Consider the following 25,696-nt stretch of genomic DNA (forward strand, 5'->3'; position numbering starts at 1 on the left):
TGCAAGTGAAGCTGTGCAGATCAAGAAGCTAGGGCAGAAAGAGGATCCACTTCTCTCAGCCTGCTAAAAAAAACCCAGGCTGGAAGCAACAAAGCCACCACTCCACATGCCCTCAACCTTAATATAGAATAAAAGTTGCAAAGTTTTGCACCAGGTCTAGTGTCCCATAGCAAACAGTTAGCAGATAACATTAAACTGCGTTCTAGTACTCTGTCTAGGGGGAAATAAGGAGTTAACGGACAAGGAAAGGCAAAAAAATAAAATACCATTTTTTCTTGAATGAAAAAGAAACCTATCTCCAATATACTTTAATTAAGAAATGTGTATAATTTTTTATAAGAAACCTGACTGTATGCAGTGAAATTCTCCCTTCATTTACTGCGGTGGATAGGAATTGTCAGACGGTCCCTAACTGCTGAGCAGGGAAAACAATCATACTTATGAACAGCACGGGGAGCCCCCGCCTTACTTACCAGCCATGCAGCTTTGTTTATGACGATCCCTAAGCAGCCCAGACCATACTGAGCATGTGCAGGGTCAGGCAAACATGTTTAACTAAGTTACAAGATGACAGCCCCCTGTGGCCAACTTTGAAAGCATAAATCATTTGTTTGATTAGGCTTTATGGTGCAGTAAGTTCATGCTTATGTTTAGTACACAAAATACAGCATTGCTAGCCTTATTCTATTTTAGACTTTCCTTGTCCTTTTCAAAAAAGCCTTACTCCATTTTATGATTAAAGCAGTTATATATGTTTGATTTTGGAATTATCATTCCACGTGACACTTCTGTGAGTTTTGCTTCCATTAATGGCAAAATCAGAAGGATGGAGTTAATTTATCAGGATTTCCCCATATGTAGTAAGTGTTACGACTCTGGTGGTCTAGGGGTTCGTGGGGGGCGCCTGCCGCACCCTCAGTGAACCCCTAGACCACCAGTGTGAGTCATAACAGTAAGGCACTAAGTTTGCCCAGGTGCAGTAACTAATAGCAAGCAATAAAAGCCAAAACAACCCCCCACATTACTATGTGTCATTTGTATCATAATCTTGGCCAATGATTTTCTGGGGTAAACAAGGTTTTAACTGTTTGTTCTTGTTGCCATTTGTGAGAACCAAACCAACAGGTCACAAAACATTTTTATTAAAATATCTATTTTTTTTTTCTTATTAGTTATAGGAATAATATTGGTGATGAGCAGGTTGACCCAAAACCCACAGTTGAGTGGCTTCAGACCCAGGTGATGGCTGGGTGTGGATTAGGCCAGGTTAAACTTGAGTAGAGACACTCCTCTTGGGTGGTGTAATAGTGTTGACCCCTCCCCTTGGGTGGTGTACTAGTGTTGTCTCCCACCCATGAGCCATCAGAGCGAGGGTAGCCAGTTCAGGTGTGGGTAATAAAGTATGAGATAGGGCTTCAGGCTGGAAAGTTGCTTTTCTTCTGAAAAGTGTATCACTAAAAATTGTGAGAAGAAACATTTAAGAACTTGTGGGATTAAATAAAATATCCAAGTCATTTGTTTATTGCACAATTTGTTTAATCAAATACATTAACAAGAGGGACAAGCTAACACATTATTCCCTTTTTTTGGCATTCCAAGACCCAATGCTGTGGTTTTCTTTCACAGTGTACTGTATATTGATCCAAGACTCAGATCAAACATTAAATCAAGACATTTTTCACATGGTGTGGACTAATTCTTTTTTTCTTGTTCAATTGCTGCAAAAGACAAGTAAAAAAAAATGTAACGTTGGTTAAATCCAAATAGCAATTATGTGGTTGTTATCAGAAGGGGAGTGGGTGGAGTTTGTACAGGGGACATGCAGGGTTAATAATATGGTTACCTCAAAAGATAACCAAAACAAATGGTTGTCATTCACCACACTGGATAGCTTCCTTAAAAATATATTTATTTCCAACGTGGAATTTACTTTACAAAAAGCAGTTCAAAATTGGCAGCTCTCTTCTCTGAATAAAGCAGAGTTTTTAAAGGGGTTGTTAACCTTTAAATTAAAATTTAATATGAGGTTTTCATTTTTTATTGTTTGTGGTTTTTGAGTTATTTAAGAAACAGTAACATCAAAAAATTTAAGTGTTTTAAAGTAATACAAATATAATGCAGGGTTTTCCTGCACTAGTAAAACTGCTGTGCTTGCTTCAGAAACACTACTATGGTTTATATAATATAAGCTGCTGTGTAGCAATGGGGGCAGCCATTTTTCAATTTCTGCCATTGCTACACAGCAGCTTGTTTATATAAACTATAGTGTTTCTGAAGCAGTTTTACCATTGCATTGAAACAGTACATTATATTTTCATTGCTTTAAAACAACTTTCAATTTAAGTTCCTTTAAACTTTTTATTCAGCAGCAATTAGTCTAATCTGGTTGCTAGGGTCCAAATTACCCTAGTAACCATCCTTTGATTTGTATACAATATATGAATTTGAGACGCCTGATTAGAAAGAGGCGTTTTTAACAAGTAGCAGTAACAATAAATGTGTAGCCTTACAGAACATTTGTTTTTCAGAAGGGTTCAGTGACCCACCCCCATTAAAAAAAATTAAAACATATTTAAAATTAACTTAAAGGCAAACCTTTAAAGGAAGATATCAAGTGTGGCTATCCATTTATTCATTCTCCTTTAAAGGTAACTGTATTCACATTTAACCATGTCTGGCATGTGCAGCTGATCCCACCAGTGCTTGCATTTACAGCACTTCTAAGGACTGATTTTTTTTCCTACTGTGTTAGAGTAAACCAAAACGAGGTTTGGCTTCTAAAATTTTGGGTTATAAATGTGATTGCATTTCAAGCATCTCCCAAAAGAAGCTGACCTTGTTTTAGCAAACCGATTGCTACATATATTTTATTTTGGATGGGTACACAAAACTGTGATGCAATAAAGGTCTAATAGGGGTAGTTCACCTTAACAAAAAAAATCTGTTTGCAAATACTATACAACTGCCTTGTATTTTTCAGGCATCCATGGGAAGAAGTGGCATTTTCTGCACAACACAAAGTTTGGCAGCTGCAGGACAGCTGTAGGCCATAGTCAGAAACTGGGGTTAAATGGGGTAAGTCTTAACCAACACCACCTGGTGAGGCAAGTCAGGGGGTTTGAGCCACTGTTTTGCATACCAAATGAAATGTAGTCAGTACCAACGTAAGCAGGAATTTCACTAACAAGGGTAAATGGTTATAATATAGTTATATAATATTCTATATATACACACACACGTATTTTTGTTATTATCAATTTTTTTTTTTTTACAAACACAATGTGAGTGAGGTGCTTTTTGCACCATGAGTAGCCAGTTCCCACCTCCACAGAAAGGTGTGGGTGGGCTTTATGCATAATGGATGTGGTAAGGTGAGAATTAAAGCCATTGCTCACTGCCCCATTTATTTATTTTAATTGGGTCCCATACTACTTTTTACCACCCAAGGGGCACACATCTGACTTGCTGGCTATGCTTGAGGGGCCCTTGTAAGGAGGGTCCTATTGAATAGTATGGAGCAGCATAACTGACGGTGGCCCTGCATGCCCTTACTAACATGGTGCTTCGGCACATGACATTTTCAAACCTGCCCAATCTCCAAATTAACAGATATCCATGGTGTAGTATAGTATAGATATTGATGGGGATATGCAGGCCACTATACACATATAATCGTATCAACCTTTTACAAATGGTCTGTTTGTATATGTACACATTTAGTGTTAACAATGCCCAACACAAAATTACCTAACTTAAAACTGGGATTGCCCTGGGGCAACTAGCCCCATGGATGGATGGGGCGTACCCTGGGGGGGGCAATTGGCCATGGATGGATGGGGCGTACCCTGGGGGGGGGCAATTGGCCATGGATGGATGGGGCGTACCCTGGGGGGGGGCCATTGGCCATGGATGGATGGGGCGTACCCTGGGGGGGGGCCATTGGCCATGGATGGATGGGGCGCGCACACTGATGCAACACATACACAGGAAACATTACATGCTTGAGAATAACGCTCACTCTCTTTTGTTGGTAATGTATTCTTTTCTTGAGTCTCTGTTTTCTTCAGTCTGGTCTTATCAAACTTATCGATCTCCCCAAGGTCTGGTCGGTCTCCCATGGTGGATATGTACAGCAAATGGTACTGGTTAGACACAAGCGGGCAGAGCAACAAAGAGCTGGGTGAATGTATACTCACATTTGTACAGTTTACACCGACAGCCCACCCGAGCACACTGTTCGCCTCACACACACAAGCTCATGCAGCAATACACACTCTATTTCACTAATATTAACTATTATTTTAAAGCAATATTTTAAGAATTGCCTCATGCGATAAATGTAATCATCTATGATACGCCCCCTTTTGATACTGAAGATAGCACGCCTATCTGTTGCTCAGTAAACGCTATGGCCGACCCCATGCATTGGCAAAGAAAGTAGATTAAGCATCGCATAAATGATGCTCACCTTTCACCGCGTCACTTGAACAGATCCCTGAACACTTGGATAAGAGAGACAATGGATTGAAGGCTCCGATCCCCGCTTTATATACTATACCCAGCCCTTAGTACGTCATGGCTTCTGCTCATTGGTGGGGATGTCAGGCAATGCTACTATCAGGAGGTGGGTGGGTTGAACAGACGTGCTCCGACCAGGACCATTTTGCTAGGGGAGTATGGATCGGAACCAGTTACGTGTGAAAGTCGTATAACAATAGTGTTGAGTTATCGGGGTTGGGGCTCCCACGGTGAATTATTTTTCGTTTGCATGAATATCATTATGATTCTATGTAAAGGCGGTGTTATTCCTGGATGCTGGGGCTGTAGGTTTACATGGAAGCGACATAGCTGAAGGGCAGGCAATGGGGAAATGAAATATTAATATATCAACGGAATGAAACATGAGAAACAAAGATCAGTATACGCACACAATCATACAGGAGGTGCCATACCAGGTAATATGACAAATCAGGGACACTTAGAAAATTCAGTTAGTAGGGCTGCAATGATTGCTATAATTTAATACACAACTAGTGAAGCAATTTTTTTTAGGACATGACCCTTATTTTTCAAGTAGTCTGTTATTATCTTACTGTGGATGTCAGCTGCCCCCTCATAAATGTGAAAAACAGGTCTGAATAAAAGTTATGGTTGCTTGTTGTCAGATTGCTTTAAAAAAAAAAACAGGTGTGGTCTAAAAGAGGGGTAGTGGATGAAATACCTCTGGTCTGGTCCACTCCGCTGTCTGAGTGGGATGTTTTATGCTTTTTATTCTCTGAATAGTGGAGACAATTGCAAGAGATTTTAGATATAAAATTGTGGACTGATAAAACTGGTAGCAGACCCATTTTACATTTTTCAGGGGACCATAAAAAATAGTGTAAAATCCATGAAAAGGTAAAACCAGGGAAATGTATTATGCATAATATATAGGTGGGACGACAATGCAAAATGAGGGAAAACTTAAAATAGGGGGATGTAAAATTGAGGTTTCACTGTATGTCAAACTGATACAGATCCCCATAGTTAAATTATCTGAATAACCTGAAAACTGCTTGTTTGGACAAACTTTTAATACTAGGTTATTCCTTCAAGCGACTGTGCGGTTAAATGATACCTATAAAAATCAGGGACTCTTCACGTAAATGCTGTAGCAGACAACAGGTTAAATGCAACAAAATCAGAGTATTTTCTAGAAGGCACTCTGATCACATGATAAAGGCCTTTTTATGGATTCTATACTGTACTATACACAGCAGCTCTTCAGGGGCAGAAGCACCAATGCCACCCTCCTAAAGCGCGGGTCGGGTCCAGGAGGGGCTGCACCACTACTGTAGTGAGCACCAGGGCTGGACCTAGGGGTAGGCAGACTAGGCACGTGCCTAGGGTGCAGAGCTGGGGGGGGGGCGCCAGGCACGTACCTGCTCTGTCACCCACACCATTGTCCGGTCCTGTCTCTCCCCGACTGCCGTGGATATTTTTTCTTAATTGCGCTTTTGCGCATGCGCGCACGTAGTTTTGCGCATGAGCGCACGTAGCGCAGTTTAGCGCATGCGCACTATAACACAGTTACGCACATGCGCACCAGAGCACGCACTGAGCCGGCGCTGTGGCCAGCCAGGTTGCCTAGGGCGCCTGGCTGGGTTGGCCCGGCGCTGTGGTGAGCACTATTGCGCTTGTTGCACTAGCAGAGACGAATTTCCATGTTAAGAAAATTGAAATTCAGCTCTTAAAGTTACCAGAGGCAGCTTTTTGCTGCCCCTGGTAGCTCGCCGTTCCATGCCGCCTGAGGCAAGGTTCTCAGTCTCCTTGCCTCATGGCAGGAGCGGCCCTGAATATACATACAGGATAAAGGCCCCCATAGAAGCAAAGATTTTTCTTTGGTGAACGACCGATTTTAGTGCAATCCAACCAGTCCATCAAATTATCATGAGGTTAGTGGGAATCGAACAATCGTGCATCTAACAATTTTTTGTCCAATATCTGTCAGAAAATTGATTGGCCAGGTTAAAAAATTTTCATCGGACCCTGTGTGTGCAGGGCCAAGCAGGCAGCTACCCTCAGTTTTCCTGGCTTCAACTAGACAACATTGCTTAAAAATGGTATTTTTAGTTGAACAAATCGTACAACGATTGTTTCAAGATAAGCTTGGTCTAACGATAATGAAAAGATCTTTTAAAAAATGTTACATCTATGGCCAGCTTTAGTGCCCCCCCCCCCAATCTAGGCAATAATGAATAATGTATGGTGCTGATTTTTCTTTGGGCCAGTAAACCTTTAAAAATGGCCCTTTTATTGGAGCTCCCTACAGACCTGCATGTTTCAAATGGACGTCAGGCATTAATGAGGTGCAGGCCAGCCTGAGGCAGGTCAGGCGGGTTCGGGTCGGCTTCCACATGACATCTTTGAGCCGCAGGCAGGTTTGGGTTGAACGTTAGCCTCCATGCGCCCCGCCCCTTCTTCTGCCCCACTTCCGCCTCTGTGCTCCTCAATTTATATACTTGTGCAAGCCCCGCCCCTTTTGTAACATCACAGCGGGGAACGCTCCAGTCAGGCCAGGATTTGTAAGGCCACAAAGATCCGGGCCTAGGATGGCAAAACTTTTGGAAACTATTCAGAGGGTTAAAAGCATAGTTAGGGAAAGGTGAAAAAGTTGCCAGAGTGAAATTTCACAGTGCTATATTCGGTTTTTGTAAGATTTTTAGGGGCATTTTTATTACAAGATGAACTTAGACAAATTCTATGCCCTTTAATAAATACACTTTTTGTAGGATTTGATACCTCTTTAATATTATTTTAAGAATGTTTCAGGCCTTTAGATATAAATTTTGTACACACAGGAATTACCGGGTTAGTTAACTGTAGTTACAGAAACATTTAGCACCCAAATTAACACGCTACTGCAATGTATACAATTACAGTTTACAGGCACATATACTCAGCAAAAACTCAACTAAATTTCGGGGCCCCCTGGGCCCCGCCCACACTAGCGCCCAAGCCCCACCCCAGTTCCCGCCCACTCCACCCAAGCCCCACTCCATCCCGCCCAAAGACCACACAGACATCAGCGCTAAAAAAGTAACCCGACAAGTTATAAAAAGCTATTGATGGTCAGGGCCCCCTTATAAGTTAAAAAAACAAAACATTGGTGCCACGGGCCCCATACAATATTTTTTAAAAAAACATTGGTGCCAGGGCCCCCCTTACAAGTTAAAAAAATTGGGGCCCAAAAATTTTTTTTTAAAAAAACATTGGTGCCAGAGCCCCCCTTACAAGTTAAAAAAAAATTAGGGCCCCCCAAAATTAAAAAAAAAACATTGGTGGCAGGGGCTTATAGAATATTAAAATAATACATTGGTGGCCAGGGATTTAAAAATACTTCAACTTCGCCTCCTTTTGTGACTTCGGGTCTTTTCCCCGCTTCAGGACTTCAATTTCGGCTATTTTCATGACTTCGGGTCTTTTCGCCGCTTCAGGAGTTTGGCTGTTTTCGTGGCTTCGGGCCCTTTGGCTGTTCTCGGCACTTCTGCATTTCGGCTGTTCAGGATGGCCGCAGGCTTCGGCGCTCTCAAGGGGGGTCCGGCTCTTTTCAAAACTGCAGCACTGCCGGGCCCCCCTTCATGCCCGGGACACCAGTCCCCCCTTGATGGCAGCCTAGCATATACTATATGCACAGTAGCATACATAAAGCTGGCCACACATAGGGAGATCCACTCGTTTGGCGACATTGCTGGATATACAGAATATAAATGCTTGTAATTTAAAGAACAGGAAAAAGAATATCCTTCAGAGCAGTACTGGAAATAAAATAAGAAATTGCCATACATGGTGTCTGTAAATGTTACAGCTTCTTCTTATAGATCAGGCATGAATGTTATCTAGAAGATAATTTAAAGGGGTGGTTCACGTTTATATCAGCTTTTAGTATGTTATAGAGAGGATAATTCTAAGCAACTTTTCAAACATTTTTTTTATAGTTTTTGAGTATTTCTAGCTTTCAAATGGGGTTCACTGACCCCATCTAAAAACAAATACTCTATAAGGCTACACATATATTATTGCTATTTTTATTTCTCATCTCTCTCTGTTCAGGCCCTCTCCTACTAATATTACAGTCTCATATTCATATCAATGCATGGTTGCTAGGTTCATTTTAAATTTGGACCACAGCAAACAGATTGCTGACATGACAAACTGGAGAGCTACTGAATAAAAAGTTATAACTCAGAAATCACAAATAATATGTTTTGGATTGGCCACATATTTTTTTTTTTAATTCTCTTTGTTTTGAATTTTTCAAAAAGTCACATGTAATATAACAGTGTTATACAGAAATTGTATAAAGAACAATATCACATTGTGAAATATTTTAACATATACAAACAAAATGTAAAAGAAAAAAAAAAAAAAAGGAAACCAAAAAGAAAAAAAAATACAAAATGGATATCAACCATATTGATCCTGATAGGTTCAAATCATATGTCATATAAACTCCCATAAAGTTGAGTTTTCTTAAAATTTTCCCAGGGTTCCCATATTTGCTTATATAAATCTAGGGAATCAAAGATAAAGGCCGAAAGGTAGGACAATGAATGTATGTGATCCACTCTGGTTTTCATTTGTGATACAGCCAAAGTTGGTGATAGCCAGTTAAGTGCTATTGTCGATCTTGTCGCTGCCAAAATTTGTAACAGCAACTTGTTTTGCAACTTAGTAAGTTTTCTAGAAGAAAGGCAAAGGATTGCATTTTCCGGGTCAGGAGGAATTTGTATATTAAAAATTTCCGAAGCTATGCGAAACGTCTCTGTCCATAGCTTAGCCACCACAGGGCATTTCCACCATGAATGAAAATATGTTCCTCTCTCTTGACAATTCCTGAAGCATGTATCTGGGAATGTTGATAGGTACTTTTGTTTCTGTATAGGAGTGGTGTACCATCTCATAATTATTTTGTATGCAGTTTCACTGATACTAACATTTGGGGAAAGGTGTCGAATGGAATCCCATATTCTCTTCCATTTATCCTGTGATATGGTGATTGAGAGGTCTTTTTCCCATTCTCGTGCATAAACTGGTGTGTTTTTAGGGTTTGTTTCAGTCAGTTGAGAATAAATCTGCGTAATACTATGAGCTGTGTATTCAGGACTCGTAACCAGAACTTTCTAATGTAGGCTTGAGAGAAGTTTGCTGAGAATAAAAATGCAACAACTGGTTATAGCTATATAATTCCGTGTTCGGAAGTTGATAGGATTCCTGTAGTAAAGCTTGTGAAATAAAACCTCTAGGAGTAAGTAAGTCCTTGATACTGAAAAACTTATGATCCGTCCACCATGCAAAAGATCGGGGTATCAACCCAGGAGAAAAATCAGGATTACCTGTTATTGGTTGCAAGTTACTATGTGAGTCATGAAGAATTTTATGTTTCACTGCTTTCCATATCCTAAGATGCAATCTTATAATTGGGTTTTCCAGTTTATATAGCCTCAAATTCTGGTTAGTAAGCCACAGTAAAGCTGATGTTCTTACCGGCGCAATAGTAGAATTTTCAAAGTCTACCCAGGGTACTGTATTAGGAGGTGCTTGCCATAAGATCGATTGTGCTATTCTTGCAGCTTTATAATATTGAATAAAATTCAGTACCTTAAGGCCTCCTTGACTATAAGATCGACATAAGGTTGATTTGTTTATGCAGTGCCTTTTATTGTTCCACAAAAATCGGAAGGTTGATCTCTGTAGTCTGTCAATATCTTTGCTCAATATCAGGATAGGCAAAGCACGAAATAAGTATAGGATTTTTGGTAAGATTACCATTCCGATTGAGGTTATACGGCCTAACCACAAAAGCGGTAGTTCACCCCAATCAGATAGCTTGGATCAATGGTGGAAAGTTAGTTTTATATAGTGTGTTATAATTCTTGGAGATCTTGACTCCTAAGTATCCTAGAGATCTCTGTTTCCATTGAAACGGGAAATTCAACTGTAATATCTTAATTTGATGAGAGGGTATATGTATTGGCATCCCTTCTGTTTTATTTATGTTAACTTTTAGACCTGAAATCTGTTGAAAGTGATCTAATTTCTGAAACATGTTAGGTAGACTTGTCAGGGGGTTAGTAAGTGTCATGCATAGATCATCTGCGTAGAGGCCCAATTTATAGGTTTTGGTGCCTTTGTTGTAGCCTTTAATATTAATCTCTTCACGTATAATCCAAGCAAGTGGTTCTATTGCAAGAGCAAAGAGGAGAGGGGAAAGGGGACACCCCTGTCTCGTCCCTTTGTAAATATTAAAAGTTGGAGATGGAGTGTTAAACATATTTATAGAGGCTGTTGGATTATTATACAGAACTTGTAATCCTTCTAGAAAAGGGCCGGAAATATTGCATCTGGGGAGGACATTAAACAAATATGACCATGACACAGAGTCAAATGCTTTGTAAATATCTAGCATCAGTAATATAATTGGGGATTTCGTTTTGTTGGCATCGTTTTTTATATTAATTAGTCTTCGTATGGCATCTGTTGTTTGTCGTCCTTGGATGAATCCCGACTGGTCTGGATGTATTAACTTCGGCATCAGCTTATTTAAAGTCTTAGAATTTTGGAGATCGACATTTAGAATGGATATAGGTCTATAATTCTGCACTTTAGTTAAATCTGTGTTAGGCTTTGGCAAAAGAGATAAGTCGGCTTTTAGCATTTCTGGCGAAATAGAATGACCTGCTAACATATCATTGAAAAGTACTGAAAGGTGTGGTATTAAATATTCTTGAAACTTTTTGTAATAACTAGCGGGCAACCCATCAGGTCCAGGACTTGACTTGTTTTTCAAGGTTTGAATAGCTTGCTTAATTTCTTCATTAGTTATGGGGTTGTTAAGGGATTCTTTTTTAGAAGAAGATATTTTAGGCAGGTTGATCCGATCAAGATAATAGTCCCTTTTTTGCCTATCTGGAAGTAAGATGGCAAAGTATAGATTTTCATAGAATTTATGAAATTCCTGTATGATTTCTACCAGTTTCTAAAGATGGGTGCCAGATGAAGTGACTATATCAGTTATAGGCCGGTAGCCTTGTTCAGCTTTCAGTTTATTTGCTAAGTGTCGATTCGGTTTATCTTTCAATAAGAATAATTGTTGTTGAGTCCATTTAAAGGCTTTCTCTGCTTTCTCTTGTAACAGTGTTTTCAGTTGCTGTCTAGTGTTTATCAGTTTTGTCAAGGTAGAGGTAGTCATTTTATGTTCTGATTCATGTTTTCCTATTTCTCTTTCCAATAAACTACTTTTTTGTATAAAGCCTTTCTTCTTTTGTGTCGCCAATCTTATGCAGGAACCTCTTATAAAAGCTTTGTGAGCGGCCCATATAGTACTCATGGAAAGTTCCTCATCTATGTTATTTTCCCAGTATTCTTGTAAATCATCTATAATTGTGGATGTTAGAGTGGTATCAGTTAAGAGGGATTCATTTAATCACCATGTATGTCTGGTTGGAACTGTCTGGAAGAGGGAGCATTTAAACATTACTGGGGCATGGTCTGTCCATTTTATTGGAAAGATATCCGCTAGAGTAATTTGCTGTAAAGTATGCTGTGTCACTAGTATATGATCAATTCTGGAATAAGAATTATGTACGGGGGAGTAAAATGTATATTCCAATTTAGTTGGGTTCAATGAGCGCCAGGAGTCTACTAACCCACATTCTCGAAGTAGTTTCTTAAGGTATTTAGGTGCCGCTAATGAACTACTACTGGGACCCCGAAGAGAGGTCTAAGTTGGGATTCATCACCAGGTTAAAATCACCTAGGACAAACACTAAACCTTTCATATGTGTTTGCAGTAACTGAAAAACCTCAGCATAAAACTGTTTGACTCCCACTGAGGGTGCATACAAATTCAGAATCGTGACTTGAGTACCCCTTATACTACCATTAAGAAGTATATAGCGGCTTTCGGGATCAGAAATTATGTTTCCAAGTGCAAACTGTACGTGGTTACGGAAGGCTATGGCTACCCCCCTTGCTTTGGATGAAAAGGTTGTGGTGTAGATTTGTGAAAAATATTTGTGTAAGTATGGTTTAGGCCCTGTGGTAGTCCAATGTGTCTCTTGAAGAGCTATCACATTTGCTGATATTCTATTATAATATTGCCCTACTATTTTCCGATTGACTGGAGTGTTTAAACCTTTAACATTATGCGTAACAATTTTCAATTCCATGTTTGCTAATATTGAAAATATTGAATATTACATGACATGGTCTGACCACAAATATAAAACCCAGAATAACTTGCAATTTAACCAGTATATGTGCTGATAACATGAGAGGGTCATAGAAAAACGGTTTTAAGACAAGTGTAGAAAAAGGCATAAGTAATATAAGTATTATATAAGCCATCATCAAAGTATACGTAAGTGAGAGAAAACTCAGAAGGATCTGCGAATAAACAGGTGTAAACATAACCATGTTCCTGTACAATGTGCATATATCATTCAAATCCAAAGCCTGATCTGCCACATCAGCCATAACCTTTAAGTAGCTAAGTAATATATTACGATGTAGTAATTGTGAAACAAAGCATCATGTTAATATTCTCACATGGGACTTGGAAACCAAGGACTGGGTCGAATTGAAAAATGTTTTTTCTAAATATAAATGTAGGAAGGTCGAAAAAAACCTGACCGCTTGATTGCTTGTCCTCTGGTAGATTTATATGAGACCAGTCGGATGAAAAGACACCGTTGAAATTCTGTAATGGTTGATCCAACATGAAAAAAGAAAATAAAACCGCCAGAAAAAAGAAGAAAAAAAATTCAAGAAAAAATGCAAAAAAACCCAATATCTGAATTAACTGAACTAGTAAGCCTGAGAGTATGACAGATCTCTGGAAGGTTAATACTTGTAAAGTACCAGGTTCCGTGAACCTAAAACCCATGAGGGGTATGGGATGCATAACCCACACTGCAGGAGTATCCTCACCGGCTCCGCACCAATCCACCGCTTGTCATGCGTCAACAATATGATTAAGGGACAAACAGATGAATCCTCTTCATTAATAGCTAAGGCCCAACAAAAAGGGAAAACCATCAGGGCGAGTTTTCCACTGTTATCCTTCGTATGTGTGAATAAAGCCAAATCTTGATGTTAATTGTGCCGGATTCCTGATATTCTTGATCAGCGCCTTGACAGCGGTCTGTGGTTTTGATGTAGTAGCCGGCGAGGAGTGACCGGCATATCGCGAGAGCAGCGATCGAGCAGGACAGCACTTTGGTCCGGGTGAGCTCCGCCATTGACGCTCCGTGAGTCGAGTTAGATATAGGGCTGGAGGATTTTGAAGAAATAGGTGTCATCTGCATCTTCAATGCTGCTTTTTTGTAGCTTTCTTTTCCCATATCTGTTGTAACGTAGGCGTTTTTTCGGAAGGTTGTTTTGCAGGAGAGCTTGGGGATGAGAGGCCTAATCTCGTCTGGAAAGAGATCCCATCTGCAGGGTCTGTTATAGAGTGCTGTATTCCATTTTTAACAACCGTTAAACAGAACGGAAAGCCCCAACGGTATTTTAATCCTGCTTGCATCAAATTCGTGGTAATATGCTTCAATTCCCTCTGTTTTAGTAGTGTGGCAGGGGCTATATCAGGAAATATTTGTATAGGGGTTCCGTATCTCCACCGCATCATTCTTTCTAGCTGATCTTAGAAAATCCTCCGTTTTAATCAACTATTATGTCCTTAGGGGATCTGTATTTTGTGGTTTGGGCCGGAGGGCACGGTGGACCCGGTCTATTAGTAAGAGGTCTGCGGCATATTCAGGTAGTAGTTTAGCAAATAGCAGTTCAAATAGCTTAGATAGATCGGTGGGCCTCTGGTACATTCCGCAGCCTAACATTGTTACGGCGTGACCTATTCTCCAGGTCTTCCATCTGGTTAGTACGAGACTGTACTGACCTTTCCAGTGTAGATACACATGTAGCCAGATGGGTGTATGCTGCTACCTTCTCATCATGCTTTGTTTCAAGGCTATCAGTACGGGAGCCTAAAGCTGCAATTTCTGCTGTGACATCTGAAACTGCTCAGCGAAGTTCAGATTGAAATGTAGAAGTCATTGCGGTCTAATGTAGCTTTAGTGAGGCAGGTAGAGTGATCAGCACTTACTTTCGCTTCAGGCATGCGGGGCCATCTTGTTGTTTCAGAGGATCCGTTGTATGGCGTTTAAAGAAGTTAGCTGAATCTCTCTGTGAGCGGGAACGTTGAGAAGTCATGATGTAAATCTTCCCGAATGTAAAAGTCGTTTGGCTTAAAAAAAAATCAAGCAATAGGATGTCCCTCCACGGAATATAGCGGTGTTGGTACGGGAGCTCGAGAAATCTGCGTCCTCACAGCATGGCGATAAGCTCGTCCCCCCCTGGATTGGCCACATATTTTAAGCCGTTCATAAAAGAGCCGGTCCCGGGACGCTATTCTGCATAACTGTCCAACATACAAATACGTCATAGCGCCTCAACTCCAGTGACTCTACCTATAATATAATAGGGTGGTTGTATTTGGAGTTCTTTGAAACACTAGCTGATTACATTGCGCTCTGGTTAGTGGTACCGCCTGTTTTAGCTGTCTCTATGAGCTTTGGCCGAGATACAAAACCTGCGTTTTGTATCTCGTAATACCATCTTGGTCTGGAACTGAAGCTTAATAGGCATCTTGTGGGATGATCCTTGGACTTGTCCGATTTCTTTTTTTCTCTTTTTTTTATTCTAAATAAAAATCAAGTGGCATTAAATTCTGTGGGTATATTAGTAAATTCTACATGAATAATAAACAAGTCATGTTAAATATTTTGACCTGCTTCTCATCTTTCATTTCATTGCTCAACAATCCATTTTAAATATCCAGCACATGACTGTTTTGCTGCTGATACATTTTGTTTTCACTCCATTCTAGTTGGGTTCTTTAGAATACTGATTTCAGTTATAATAAGCCTAATGCTGTAAGGGCTTTGTATCATGAATGTTTGGGAAGTTATATACACAAACATGCATGATACATATGGAATATAATATATAGAGAGAGAGGAAATTCAGTAAAGCACAGCACTCCCATTCATCTTTGTTTTTTAATGTAGCAAGTTCACATAGTGGTAGACTTTATCCAGACAACAGTAACATTAACCGTTTAAATAGCATCCACTCCCATCGTCAAGCCATAAATGCCTGATTAGTCCACCAAAATCTTTTAGACCTACCAGGTCACATGATACAATCACATGACACACTCATTATAACAATAAAGTTATAAATCATTGTAGTCTATGGACTAATACACACTGCTGAATATCTTTCTGGGCATGCTGAAATTATATCCAGTGATCAACATATATAATACGAAGTATATAACCTTCAAAAAACATGAGAATCAACTTTAAGGGTAATGGCCGATGGGGAGATTTTGTCGCCTGCAATAAATTTGTGTTCCCGCGGCCAACAAATATCCAGAAAATGCTTCTCCACCAGCAATAATTTTGTTTTGTATTCTGGCTAAGACGCGCTCCATCTTGTTGTGCCTGTTTTGGAGACTGTCTGACAAAAGTTATATGCAATAGCAATAAGTCTAAAATATCTTTTTTACAAGTAATTTATTCACCAGCAGGCCCGGATTTGCGGCAAGGCCGCATAGGCCCGGGCCTAGGGCGGCAAAAAATAGGGGCGGCATGCCACCCAGCCGCATTATGAGGACGTTCACGTCCCCATTCAACTACACCAGCTGCGCCGGCGTTTTTTCGCCGGCGCTCTGGGAAGGCGGGCGCTAGGACCGCGCGGCCGCCTGGTCGGACTGCACGGCCTAGGGGCGGCCTGGGAACAAATCCGGCCCTGTTCACCAGGCACGAATTCGCTGTGAATTTCCGTGTTTCACCCCCGGAGAATAAATTTGCAAAATTGCCACGAAAATTCGCTGGCGTCAACATTAATTTGACACCGGCGATAATTCAGACACCGGTGACAATTCTAGGCGCCCATTGAGTTTATTGGGTGTCAGAATTGTCGCCAGCGACAAAATATTTGGGCGCCGGCGTCAAAATTCGCGCCTCGCAAATTTTTCACCCATCACTAGTAGACACTTGAACCATACTTGATTTTGTGAGCTCATCACTCTTGATATTTCAACATGCATCTTGTTGAGCCATTTTTTATATTTAAAGGAGAAGGGAAGTTAAAAATCACTAGAGTGTGCCAAATGTTAAGCATCCCCCCCCCCCAGTTATAGTCATTCACCCCAGACCGGTGCTCCTGGCCCAGAGTACTTTTATGCAAGAACCACAGAGCCATCTTCTTCCTGATAACAGGAACACGGGCACATGGTATCTGGTAAACGGTTATAATCACTGGGGCACCCCCCCCCCAGTGAGGAACCCCCCCCCAGTGATTATAACTTTTCATCTACTTTAAAGGGGAACTATCGCGAAAATGAAAATTTAATATAAGCTTCATCATACTGAAATAAGAAACTTTATAAATGCAATCAATTATATATTCTGCATTGTTTATCTTCACTATTCCTCAATCAGCATCTGTTTCTCTTCTTTCTGTCTTCATGCAGGAGTTGGGTGTCAGATATTCATTGACAGTTAAATCCAATATATCTTATAGGGGGACTTCCTTTCCTAACAGATGAATTAAAGCTCACTCAAATAACTGATTCCAGTACAAACAAAATCTGACAAAATAATTGCCTTTTGAGCAGATTCTGCATGTAGAGAGCCATGATGTCTGGTGATTTAAATAAAGTGAGCTCTAATACATCTAGGCAAAAGGCATCCCCACTCCTATAAGATATATTAGATCTAACTGTCAATGAATATCTGACGTCCAACTCCTGCATGAAGAGAAACAAATGCTGAGAGAGGGATAGTAAAGATAAACTTGATTATTTCAGAAACGATACAGAATTTTTAATTGATTATATTTAGAAAACATCTTATTTCAGTATGCTGAAGCCTATATTAAATTTTTGAGATAGTTCTTTAAGAAACCTTTTGCATGACACCATACTATGTAGTTCCAATGCTTCATGAAAACATTTTGTACAGGGACAGAAAAGAATGGGCTAATGTGAAATCTCTACCACAGGACTATGGACCACATCTAGTTGTTCAGATTGTTTACAGTGAAAAATGTGAGTTTTTACTTTTATTATTTTAAATGTTAAAAAAAATCAATATGAAAATTCAGAGCCCTGTTTTTTACATGTGTAATTTATGCAAAACTGCCATATTAACTCTGTTAAAAACAGTTAGATGGGCTTTTTCTTATTTATACCTGTCTGAAATTTAGGGTTGATTGTTCCTCCAATGACAGTACTTTGGTTCTATGGTTGCTCCTTATATAAATGATACTGAAAGAATGCTCTAGGAGTCCAGTTGCTGCCACATTCCAGTAAGTGGGCAGAAGCTCCCACAGCACTTAGAAAGTTGGCCATAAATTTCAGTTGGCTATGAAACTCTAAGTTTTAAAGAAGAAAAAAAAAAGAACTAGCCTATAGGAAGTTGGGTCATGGGGATGACAGGCTAATGAATTTAAAAATGGTGTCAGTATCCTTTTAAATAACACTAAATATACATTTAGTAATAATAGATTTGTATCACCCCATCCTTTAAGGGCAAAGGAATGGCACAGTCCTGGGTGCATGTATTGGCTCTAAATGTGGGCAACACAACCCCTAGAATTGATTCGTATGACCAGGGGCGATCCTGGCCCCTCCGCCGCCTGAGGCAGCAGCAGTTGCTGCTGCCCCCCCCCTCCCCTGGAAATTCGCTCTTAAAGTACCAGGAGCAGCATTTTTGCTGCCCCTGGTACCTAGTGGGGTGCTGCTGCCTGAGGCGACAGCCTCAACTCGCCTCATTGGCGAAGCACCCCTGCGTATGACTAGATGGCAGTTGCAGGTCAGGCAAAAGTTGCTCAGAAATGCTGACTATCAGTTGGGCAGCAAATCATCTCATACTCTGCGTGTGCCATTTCTCTAAAGGCTGTGTCAGAAAGAGTTTTCTCCACCACCGCAATATCTACCCCATGGTAACGGCCAAAAAATGCCACAAGCCTTTTTCATTGAACTAAATTTGAAAAAGTGGTAACTTACCTTTAATCACATGGACATTTTAGGTTATAATCACTCAACTGTAAACCATAAGTGTTTCCTAATGAAAACAATATGCAAAATGTATGTTCCACGCAAGCCCTATTTATTGATCTCATATTAAAAAGGGGTATATCGCACCTTTAAGCTGTAGGCCATGTAATTTTACTGCTATTTTTGGCCAGCAGCCTTACAACAATAAATTGTTTTTATTACTGCACTGGATATTAAATTATTTCAATAATACCTTTTGAATTCATTTTATAGTTCGGGATGTGTATGATTATTTTCGCACTGTTCTTCAGAGTGATGAAAGAAGTGAAAGAGCTTTTAAACTTACAACAGATGCTATTGAACTAAATGCTGCTAACAACACAGTATGGTGAGTGGAGATAAGATGTATCTGTTTCATCATAAACTTATACAGGTATAGGATCCCTTATCCAGAAACCCGATATCCAGAAAGCTTCGCAATACAGAATGGCTGTCTCCCATAGACTCCATTTTTTTCCAAATAATCCAAATTTTTTAAAATGATTTCCTTTTTCTCTGTAATAATGAAACGGTATCTTGTAGTTGATCCCAACTAAGATATAATTAATCCTTATTGGAAGCAAAACCAGCCAATTGGGTTTATTTTAATGTTTAAATGAATTTCTAGTAGACCCAAATTACAGAGCGTGTGAATTTTCTCGATTTAACAATATCAATAGACAACGGCAATTTTATGACCAGTCTATACCGTAAACCAACTGATTGCAATGGTTTTATCCTCAATAGTAGCTGTCACCACAGAAAATGGTTGGATAACATCCCCCTTAGCCAATTTAATAGGGTCAGGCGAAACTGCAGTAGAATAAGTGACTATGAAAAAGAATGTAAGACACTATGGGGCAAATTCACTAAGAATCAAAGTTGCGCCAGGCGCAACTTCGCCGCTCTTCGCCGCACTTCGCCAGGCGAATTTTCGCCAGCGCTCCGCAAATTCACTAAAATGCGAAGTTGCGCACAGGGGTAGCGTAAGTTTGCGAAGTTGCGCTAGCGTTGTTTCGCTATATAAAGCGAAGTTGCGCTAGCGAAGGCTAATTTGCATACGGCGCGAAATTCAAATTTCAATGGAGGAACACGTATCTGCACTACAAATGCCTAGAAAACCTTCAAATCAGCCAATAAAAATTTTATTTTGCCCTACACATGTGCCCACTGTCTAGGTAAGTTGCCATGAGTCAGGAAATGTAGGGGGAAGGAAGGGGAGCCCCAAAAATTTTTCGATCTTTTTCAGCCTATCACCCGTCATGTAGAAAACACGCCAGCGTTTTTTGGGACTTAGAAAAAATGTTGACTTTTTTTGAAACAATCCCTATCTACTCTATTGCGCTTCGCCAGGTCTGAGGTGGCGAAGGAAGTCTAGCGTAAAAGGTAGCGTTCGCTACCCTGCGCAAGTTAGTGAATTTGCGTAGTTTCGTCGCTAGCGAAAATTTGCCTGGCGTAAGGTTGCGAAGTAACACTAGCGAAACTACGCCAGCGTTCGTTAGTGAATTTGCGCAGTAGCGAAAATGCCGAACGCTAGCGAAAAAACGCTAGCGTTCGGCGCTTCGCGCCTTAGTGAATTTGCCCCTATATAACCAATTTAAAGAAAAAGGATACAAAAAAGAAATTAGACGATATAACATGATATGTGACACGAAAGATCGTAATGAAATGTTGAAACAGAATAAAAAACGAGACAGCACCAAAGATAATTTTATTCCTTTTATTACTACATTTAATAATTCAAACAAAAAATTTGAACAAATAATAAAGAAACATTGGCATATTTTAAAGAATGACAAAGCTGTAAAAACAATGAAAGAAAAATGTTTAAATTTAGATGTGACAAATGAAGAATTCGACATAAAAAATGTAATTACTTGTAACAGCAAAAATGTGATATATTTGTTACAATGTCCCTGCAAGCTAGAATATATAGGAAGAACTACTAGAAATCTAAAAACTAGAATAAGAGAACATTTAAATAATATACAGAAGGGTATTACCACACATAGGGGCCGATTCACTAACTTCGAGTGAAGGATTCGAAGTTAAAAAACTTTGAATTTCGAAGTTTTTTTTGGGCTACTTCGACCATCGAATGGGCTACTTCGACCTTCGACTACGACTTCGAAACGAAGGATTCAAAGTAAAAATCGTTCGACCATTCGACCATTCGATAGTCGAAGTACTGTCTCTTTAAAAAAAACTTCGACCCCCTAGTTCGCCATCTAAAAGCTACCGAAGTAAATGTTAGCCTATGGGGAAGGTCCCCATAGGCTTGGCTCACTTTTTTTGATCGAAGGATATTCCTTCGATCGTTGGATTTAAATCCTTCGAATCGTTCGATTCGAAGGATTTAATCGTTCGATCAAAGGAATTATCCTTCGATCGTTCGATCGAACTATCTGCGCTAAATCCTTCGACTTCAATATTCAAAGTCGAAGGATTTTAATTCCTAGTCGAATATCGAGGGTTAATTAACCCTCGATATTCGACCCTTAGTGAATCGGCCCCCTAGTGTACCTGCTCATTTCAAAACACACCATAATTCTGACCCTTAATTCTTTAGTTACCTTTATGGGAATAATCCTAAAAAAGAATCATTGGCGCGGGAGCGATATGATTAAAATAATATCACAAGAAGAAACTTTTTGGATACATAAATTAAAGACACTTACACCAAATGGTCTTAATATTGACACTGATATAAAATGTTTTTTAAATGATTAATTGCTTAAGTTTTAACAAATTGTATTAGTAAATAAATGAATGCTATTATCATCTCTAATTGATAGAACCACCCACGGAAGAGATAAAAAGCTTTGTAATGCAGTATGGGTAATTTGCCCCTGAGAAAGTATCAATGATACGAAACGCGTTGGGCTAAGAATTCTGTTAAGTTTTTACTAAAACAATAAATAGATTTTTTAACAAGGTAAATATGTGCCTCTAATATTCCTTTATGAGCGATTCCCTAGCGAAGTAATCCTGCTGATAAACTGAGGAAACATAGAACCGAGTATACACACGATCGAGACCACGAGGAGAGGAACGCCGACAATTGGAAGCACTTGGAGACTCTGGACAGAGATCTAAAGAAAAGCCGCACTTCCATCAGCGAAGCCCCGTGCGCTAAAAGATCCCTTTTAAAAACTGGCTTTACAACAGAGGATCCGCCTCCACACTTACCGGCAACAAAAAATACACCCCTGCGACTAACGGAGATCGCACAGAGACAGCTTAAGGCCTTTTTCACATCTGCATTGGGTAATTGCATTTTACCCGCTTAGCTCTCACTCGATCTCTGACGGTGCTTCAATAGCTTCAGTTTAATCTAACAGGCACAGAGGCAGCTGGCAATAGACGGAACGAACAATCCACTCCTTACAATTGAGACACGCTTATCGCCTTTAAATGTGAGTAGATCCGACGTAAATTACCAGATCCCTAATCAAAGGTTAATACACCAGAGAGCCTTTTTTCTTCCTATAGGAACCTTCATTTTTACCTTATTGTTCCAGCACACCTTCCCCCCTTTTGAACCAAATTACGGAAAGATCCATTATCCTGAAAACCCCAGGTTCCAAGAATTCTGGATAATAGGTCCCATACCTGTATATATTTTGTAGTGCTGAACAGTAAAGGAAATATCAACCCAAATTTTTTTTTTGCCAATTAAAAGAAAACCCAATTCTAAGCAACTTACAATTTTCTATTGTTTTTAAGTTATTTGTATATGTATTGCTATTGAAAGCAGTGTTTGTCTGTCACTTTATATTCTCTGCCCTGGTGATACAATGTAAGACAAGCCAGCTGATTAACAGACCTGTCTTTGGTAGGGAACTCAGACACAACATTTTTTTAAAATTAACAACCAGGAGTTAGGAAAATGCTGCTTCCATCAGCAATTATTTTCACAAATCATTGTAAAAGCACTGACAATTTTAAATAATTGTATATAAGTTGCTTAGAGTTGTTTTCTTTTCTTAGACAAATTTTTATTTTGCGGTTGACTTTCCCCTTAAGTTGCCTCCAAACTCGAGAACTATTGGGAACTATAATAAAAAAATCCTACTGAAGCAAAACTGGATTTGTGTAATTTTATATATATAGAGTTGCTTGTGTACACATATTAAAACATAAAAGAAAACCTAAAATGATGTGATTTTGTTCAGATTTAATGCTGCTAAATATATTCTGCTTTATGCATGTTTAGTCTGCATTTTGGGAATGATGTTGCTTAAAATTATCAGTCAATGTTCTTAACGAAATGTGTTGTGTTTACCTTAGCTGGGAAGTGTGATATTTGGCCATTATTTATTTATTTTTATAGTTTTTGAATAAATTGCCTTCTTCTTCTGACACCATTTACACAACAAATGCTCTGAAAGGCTACAACTATATTTTTACTGCAAAATTGTAATACTCATCTTTCTATTTAGGCCCCCTCCTATTCATATTCCAGTCTCTCGTTTAGATCAATGTATGGTTGCTAGGATAACTTGGATCCTAGCAACCAGACAGCTGTTTAGACTGGTAACTGATTTTAATAGTTTTTAATTGATGTTATTTTACAGATTAATCATCACGAAATGGAATACCTTGGAACTCTACAGATTGTGTTCTTGCAACCAGACAGCTGATATGGCAAACCGGAGAGCTGATATTGATAAATATCTCAAAAGCCACAAATAATAAAAAATGAAAACCAATTGCAAATTGTCTTTCTCACTGTCTCACTTTGTACATCATACTAAAAGTTAATTTAAAGGTGAACAACCCCTTTAAAGGACATGTAAAGCCTTCTTTTTCATTTGTACTGCATATACCCCCTCTATTTGCCAGCAGCATCACATTTTCTTAAAACAAATTTCAGCTTTCACCAGGCGACCATATTCCCTCTTACACATCATCAGTAACACTGAGACATGTATGCTGTAAAGTTCATTCAATGCAGAATGCAGCACACAAACATACCAAACAAACTATACTTATTAGGTCACATGAGCCAATTAACAGACAGAGTTGTGTCTTTTGCTTTCACACTTCTTCCTGTTACAGTTAGATTTATAGTATTTCTAGTCAGGTGATCTCTAAGGCAGCACACAGACCATTACAAAATGGTAGTTCAAGGCTAGAGATGTAAAAGGGCTATATTTACTTAAATATATAGTACAGTTTGATAAGATTCTTTAAATACCGCCTAATGTGATATAAACTATCTGTTGCTCAAGTATTCATTTTGGGGATGCAGCAGCCTTATTGTTAACCTTTTAACAACCAAAGTGGCAGCTATTGAAAGATTTTAAAGAGGCTGTTCATTGATTACATTTTTGTGGAGGGGGTTTACATGTCCTTTAAAGGAGAACTAAACCCCCCCCCATAAGAAAAACCCTATCCACTACCCTAGATAGTCCACCCTCCCTGCTTCCTCCCTGCATAGTACATTATTCCAAAAAGTGTCCCTTACTACTCACTTATTTATGCAGAGTAGTGCAGCAGAGCTCATGGGTGCAATCTTCCACATCTTCGGGAAGGCACTGTCAATACTGAGCTATTTGGCACATTCGCAGTTGGAGTAGTCCACTATTTGTACTAACTGCGCATGCGCCAAAAAGTTCCGTAAACTGTCGAAGGGAAGGAAGAGGATATGAAGAAGACCAAAGATGTGGAAGATGGTGCCGATGAGCTTGACTGCGCTACTCTGCATAAATACAATCTACAGGGTTTCCTTCTCCTTTAAGATGCAGTGAAACTTGCAATTATGCACTTATCTTTTTATTTGACTGTATCCAAATTTAGGGACCTGAGAGAGGAAATGAACTACATCACTGCAATCATTGAAGAACAGCCAAAGAACTACCAAGTCTGGTAAATAAATGTCATTAATAAATTATTAACTGACTTGGTGATTTAAAAAGCTCATCAAGGGTTAGCAGACATGGTAGTGTGAGATACGATGATGATATGAAAGAAAAGATGATCTCTAATCATTGTAGAAAGGTTTAGCTTTGGTAAATACCAGATCAAGGAAGTGACCATCCTTATGGGTTGCTGTATTTGTTCACTGCTGGAGATCAAAAGAGAAAGTTAGATGGAGAAATCAAGATGGCCATGACTAACAGGGGTCACCAATATGACAATTGAAATCACCAAGATAATTGCAGGGCTATCAGAACATAGGAAACAAGAGAGCCAGGATTCAGAGGAATGATAGAAGGGGGTCTGTACTATACTATAGCCATATGCAGAGAGAAGGTGGAACAGTTGAATTGCTTTCTCCTCAAAAGAAGTAAACCAGGAGAGATGTATAGAGAGAAGTTTAAAAAGGCAGTGAGGGGAGAGCAGAATGCCTACACTCCCCCCCTTTTCCATGGCCAGTTGATCGGGGAATATGAGAAAATGAGAGCGTGTCTTTAAAGTGCCATTAAAGACCAACAGCATTGTCGATTTATAGCAGAAAATATCTTGGGTTATAGTGGTTTTGTTAGTTATAACTCCGGAAAGCACAGGCAAAGTGGATATCACTGGTGGGAAGGAAACTTCTGATGACTTGTTGTCTGTGGCAGCACAGCTTTACTTTGGGTGACAAAACATCCTGTGTGCCAGTACCCTAAATTAATAAATTATTTTTCCATCCATGCAGCGATACCTACACACTTATGTGCCAGAGAAAAATTCTATGGGGCATGAAATCACTGGAAAGCAACTGTGTCCGTAAGTTATGAGCAAGGAATATGTTGGAAAGCCTACTGACCCAGGCTTGGAGAAAAGCACCTTCATTAGATGAGTGTAGGAAAGACTGCTGATAAAGGCATATATTTGTACATGGGGGGGGGAGCTTTTTTGCTCATGGGTAATAATGGAATATTCAAGGATGTTACGATGTCAATATAAAACCATGGTTGACAGAACAGAACTAAAAAATGTAATTTCTTGCACTACAGGCATCATAGGAGAGTTTTTGTGGAACTGCTTAAGGATCCTTCAGCAGAGTTAGAATTTACTGCAGAAATCCTTAGCCAGGATGCGAAGAACTATCATGCTTGACAG

The 25,696-nt window shown here is 39.5% G+C and overlaps 1 protein-coding gene and 1 long non-coding RNA gene across 2 annotated transcripts; one reads left to right on the plus strand and one right to left on the minus strand.

Moving 5' to 3' along the window:
* Positions 1 to 1,518: 1,518 nt before the first annotated feature.
* On the minus strand, positions 1,519 to 4,601 carry LOC108712226 (thymosin beta-10). The gene is made up of 3 exons (XM_018254238.2): positions 4,469 to 4,601; positions 4,019 to 4,142; positions 1,519 to 1,718 (listed from the first exon to the last, which is right to left on the minus strand). The coding sequence occupies exons 2-3, from the start codon at positions 4,116 to 4,118 to the stop codon at positions 1,693 to 1,695; spliced, it is 126 nt and encodes a 41-aa protein (XP_018109727.1). The 5' UTR covers positions 4,119 to 4,142; positions 4,469 to 4,601; the 3' UTR covers positions 1,519 to 1,692.
* A 12,972-nt stretch (positions 4,602 to 17,573) lies between these two features.
* On the plus strand, positions 17,574 to 23,404 carry LOC108719845. The gene is made up of 3 exons (XR_005960949.1): positions 17,574 to 17,653; positions 18,878 to 18,992; positions 23,221 to 23,404. It is a non-coding gene; the product is annotated as an uncharacterized LOC108719845 (long non-coding RNA).
* Positions 23,405 to 25,696: the final 2,292 nt, after the last annotated feature.

The sequence above is a fragment of the Xenopus laevis genome, chromosome 1L (genome assembly GCF_017654675.1).
Source record: "Xenopus laevis strain J_2021 chromosome 1L, Xenopus_laevis_v10.1, whole genome shotgun sequence".
Taxonomy (NCBI): domain Eukaryota; kingdom Metazoa; phylum Chordata; class Amphibia; order Anura; family Pipidae; genus Xenopus; species Xenopus laevis.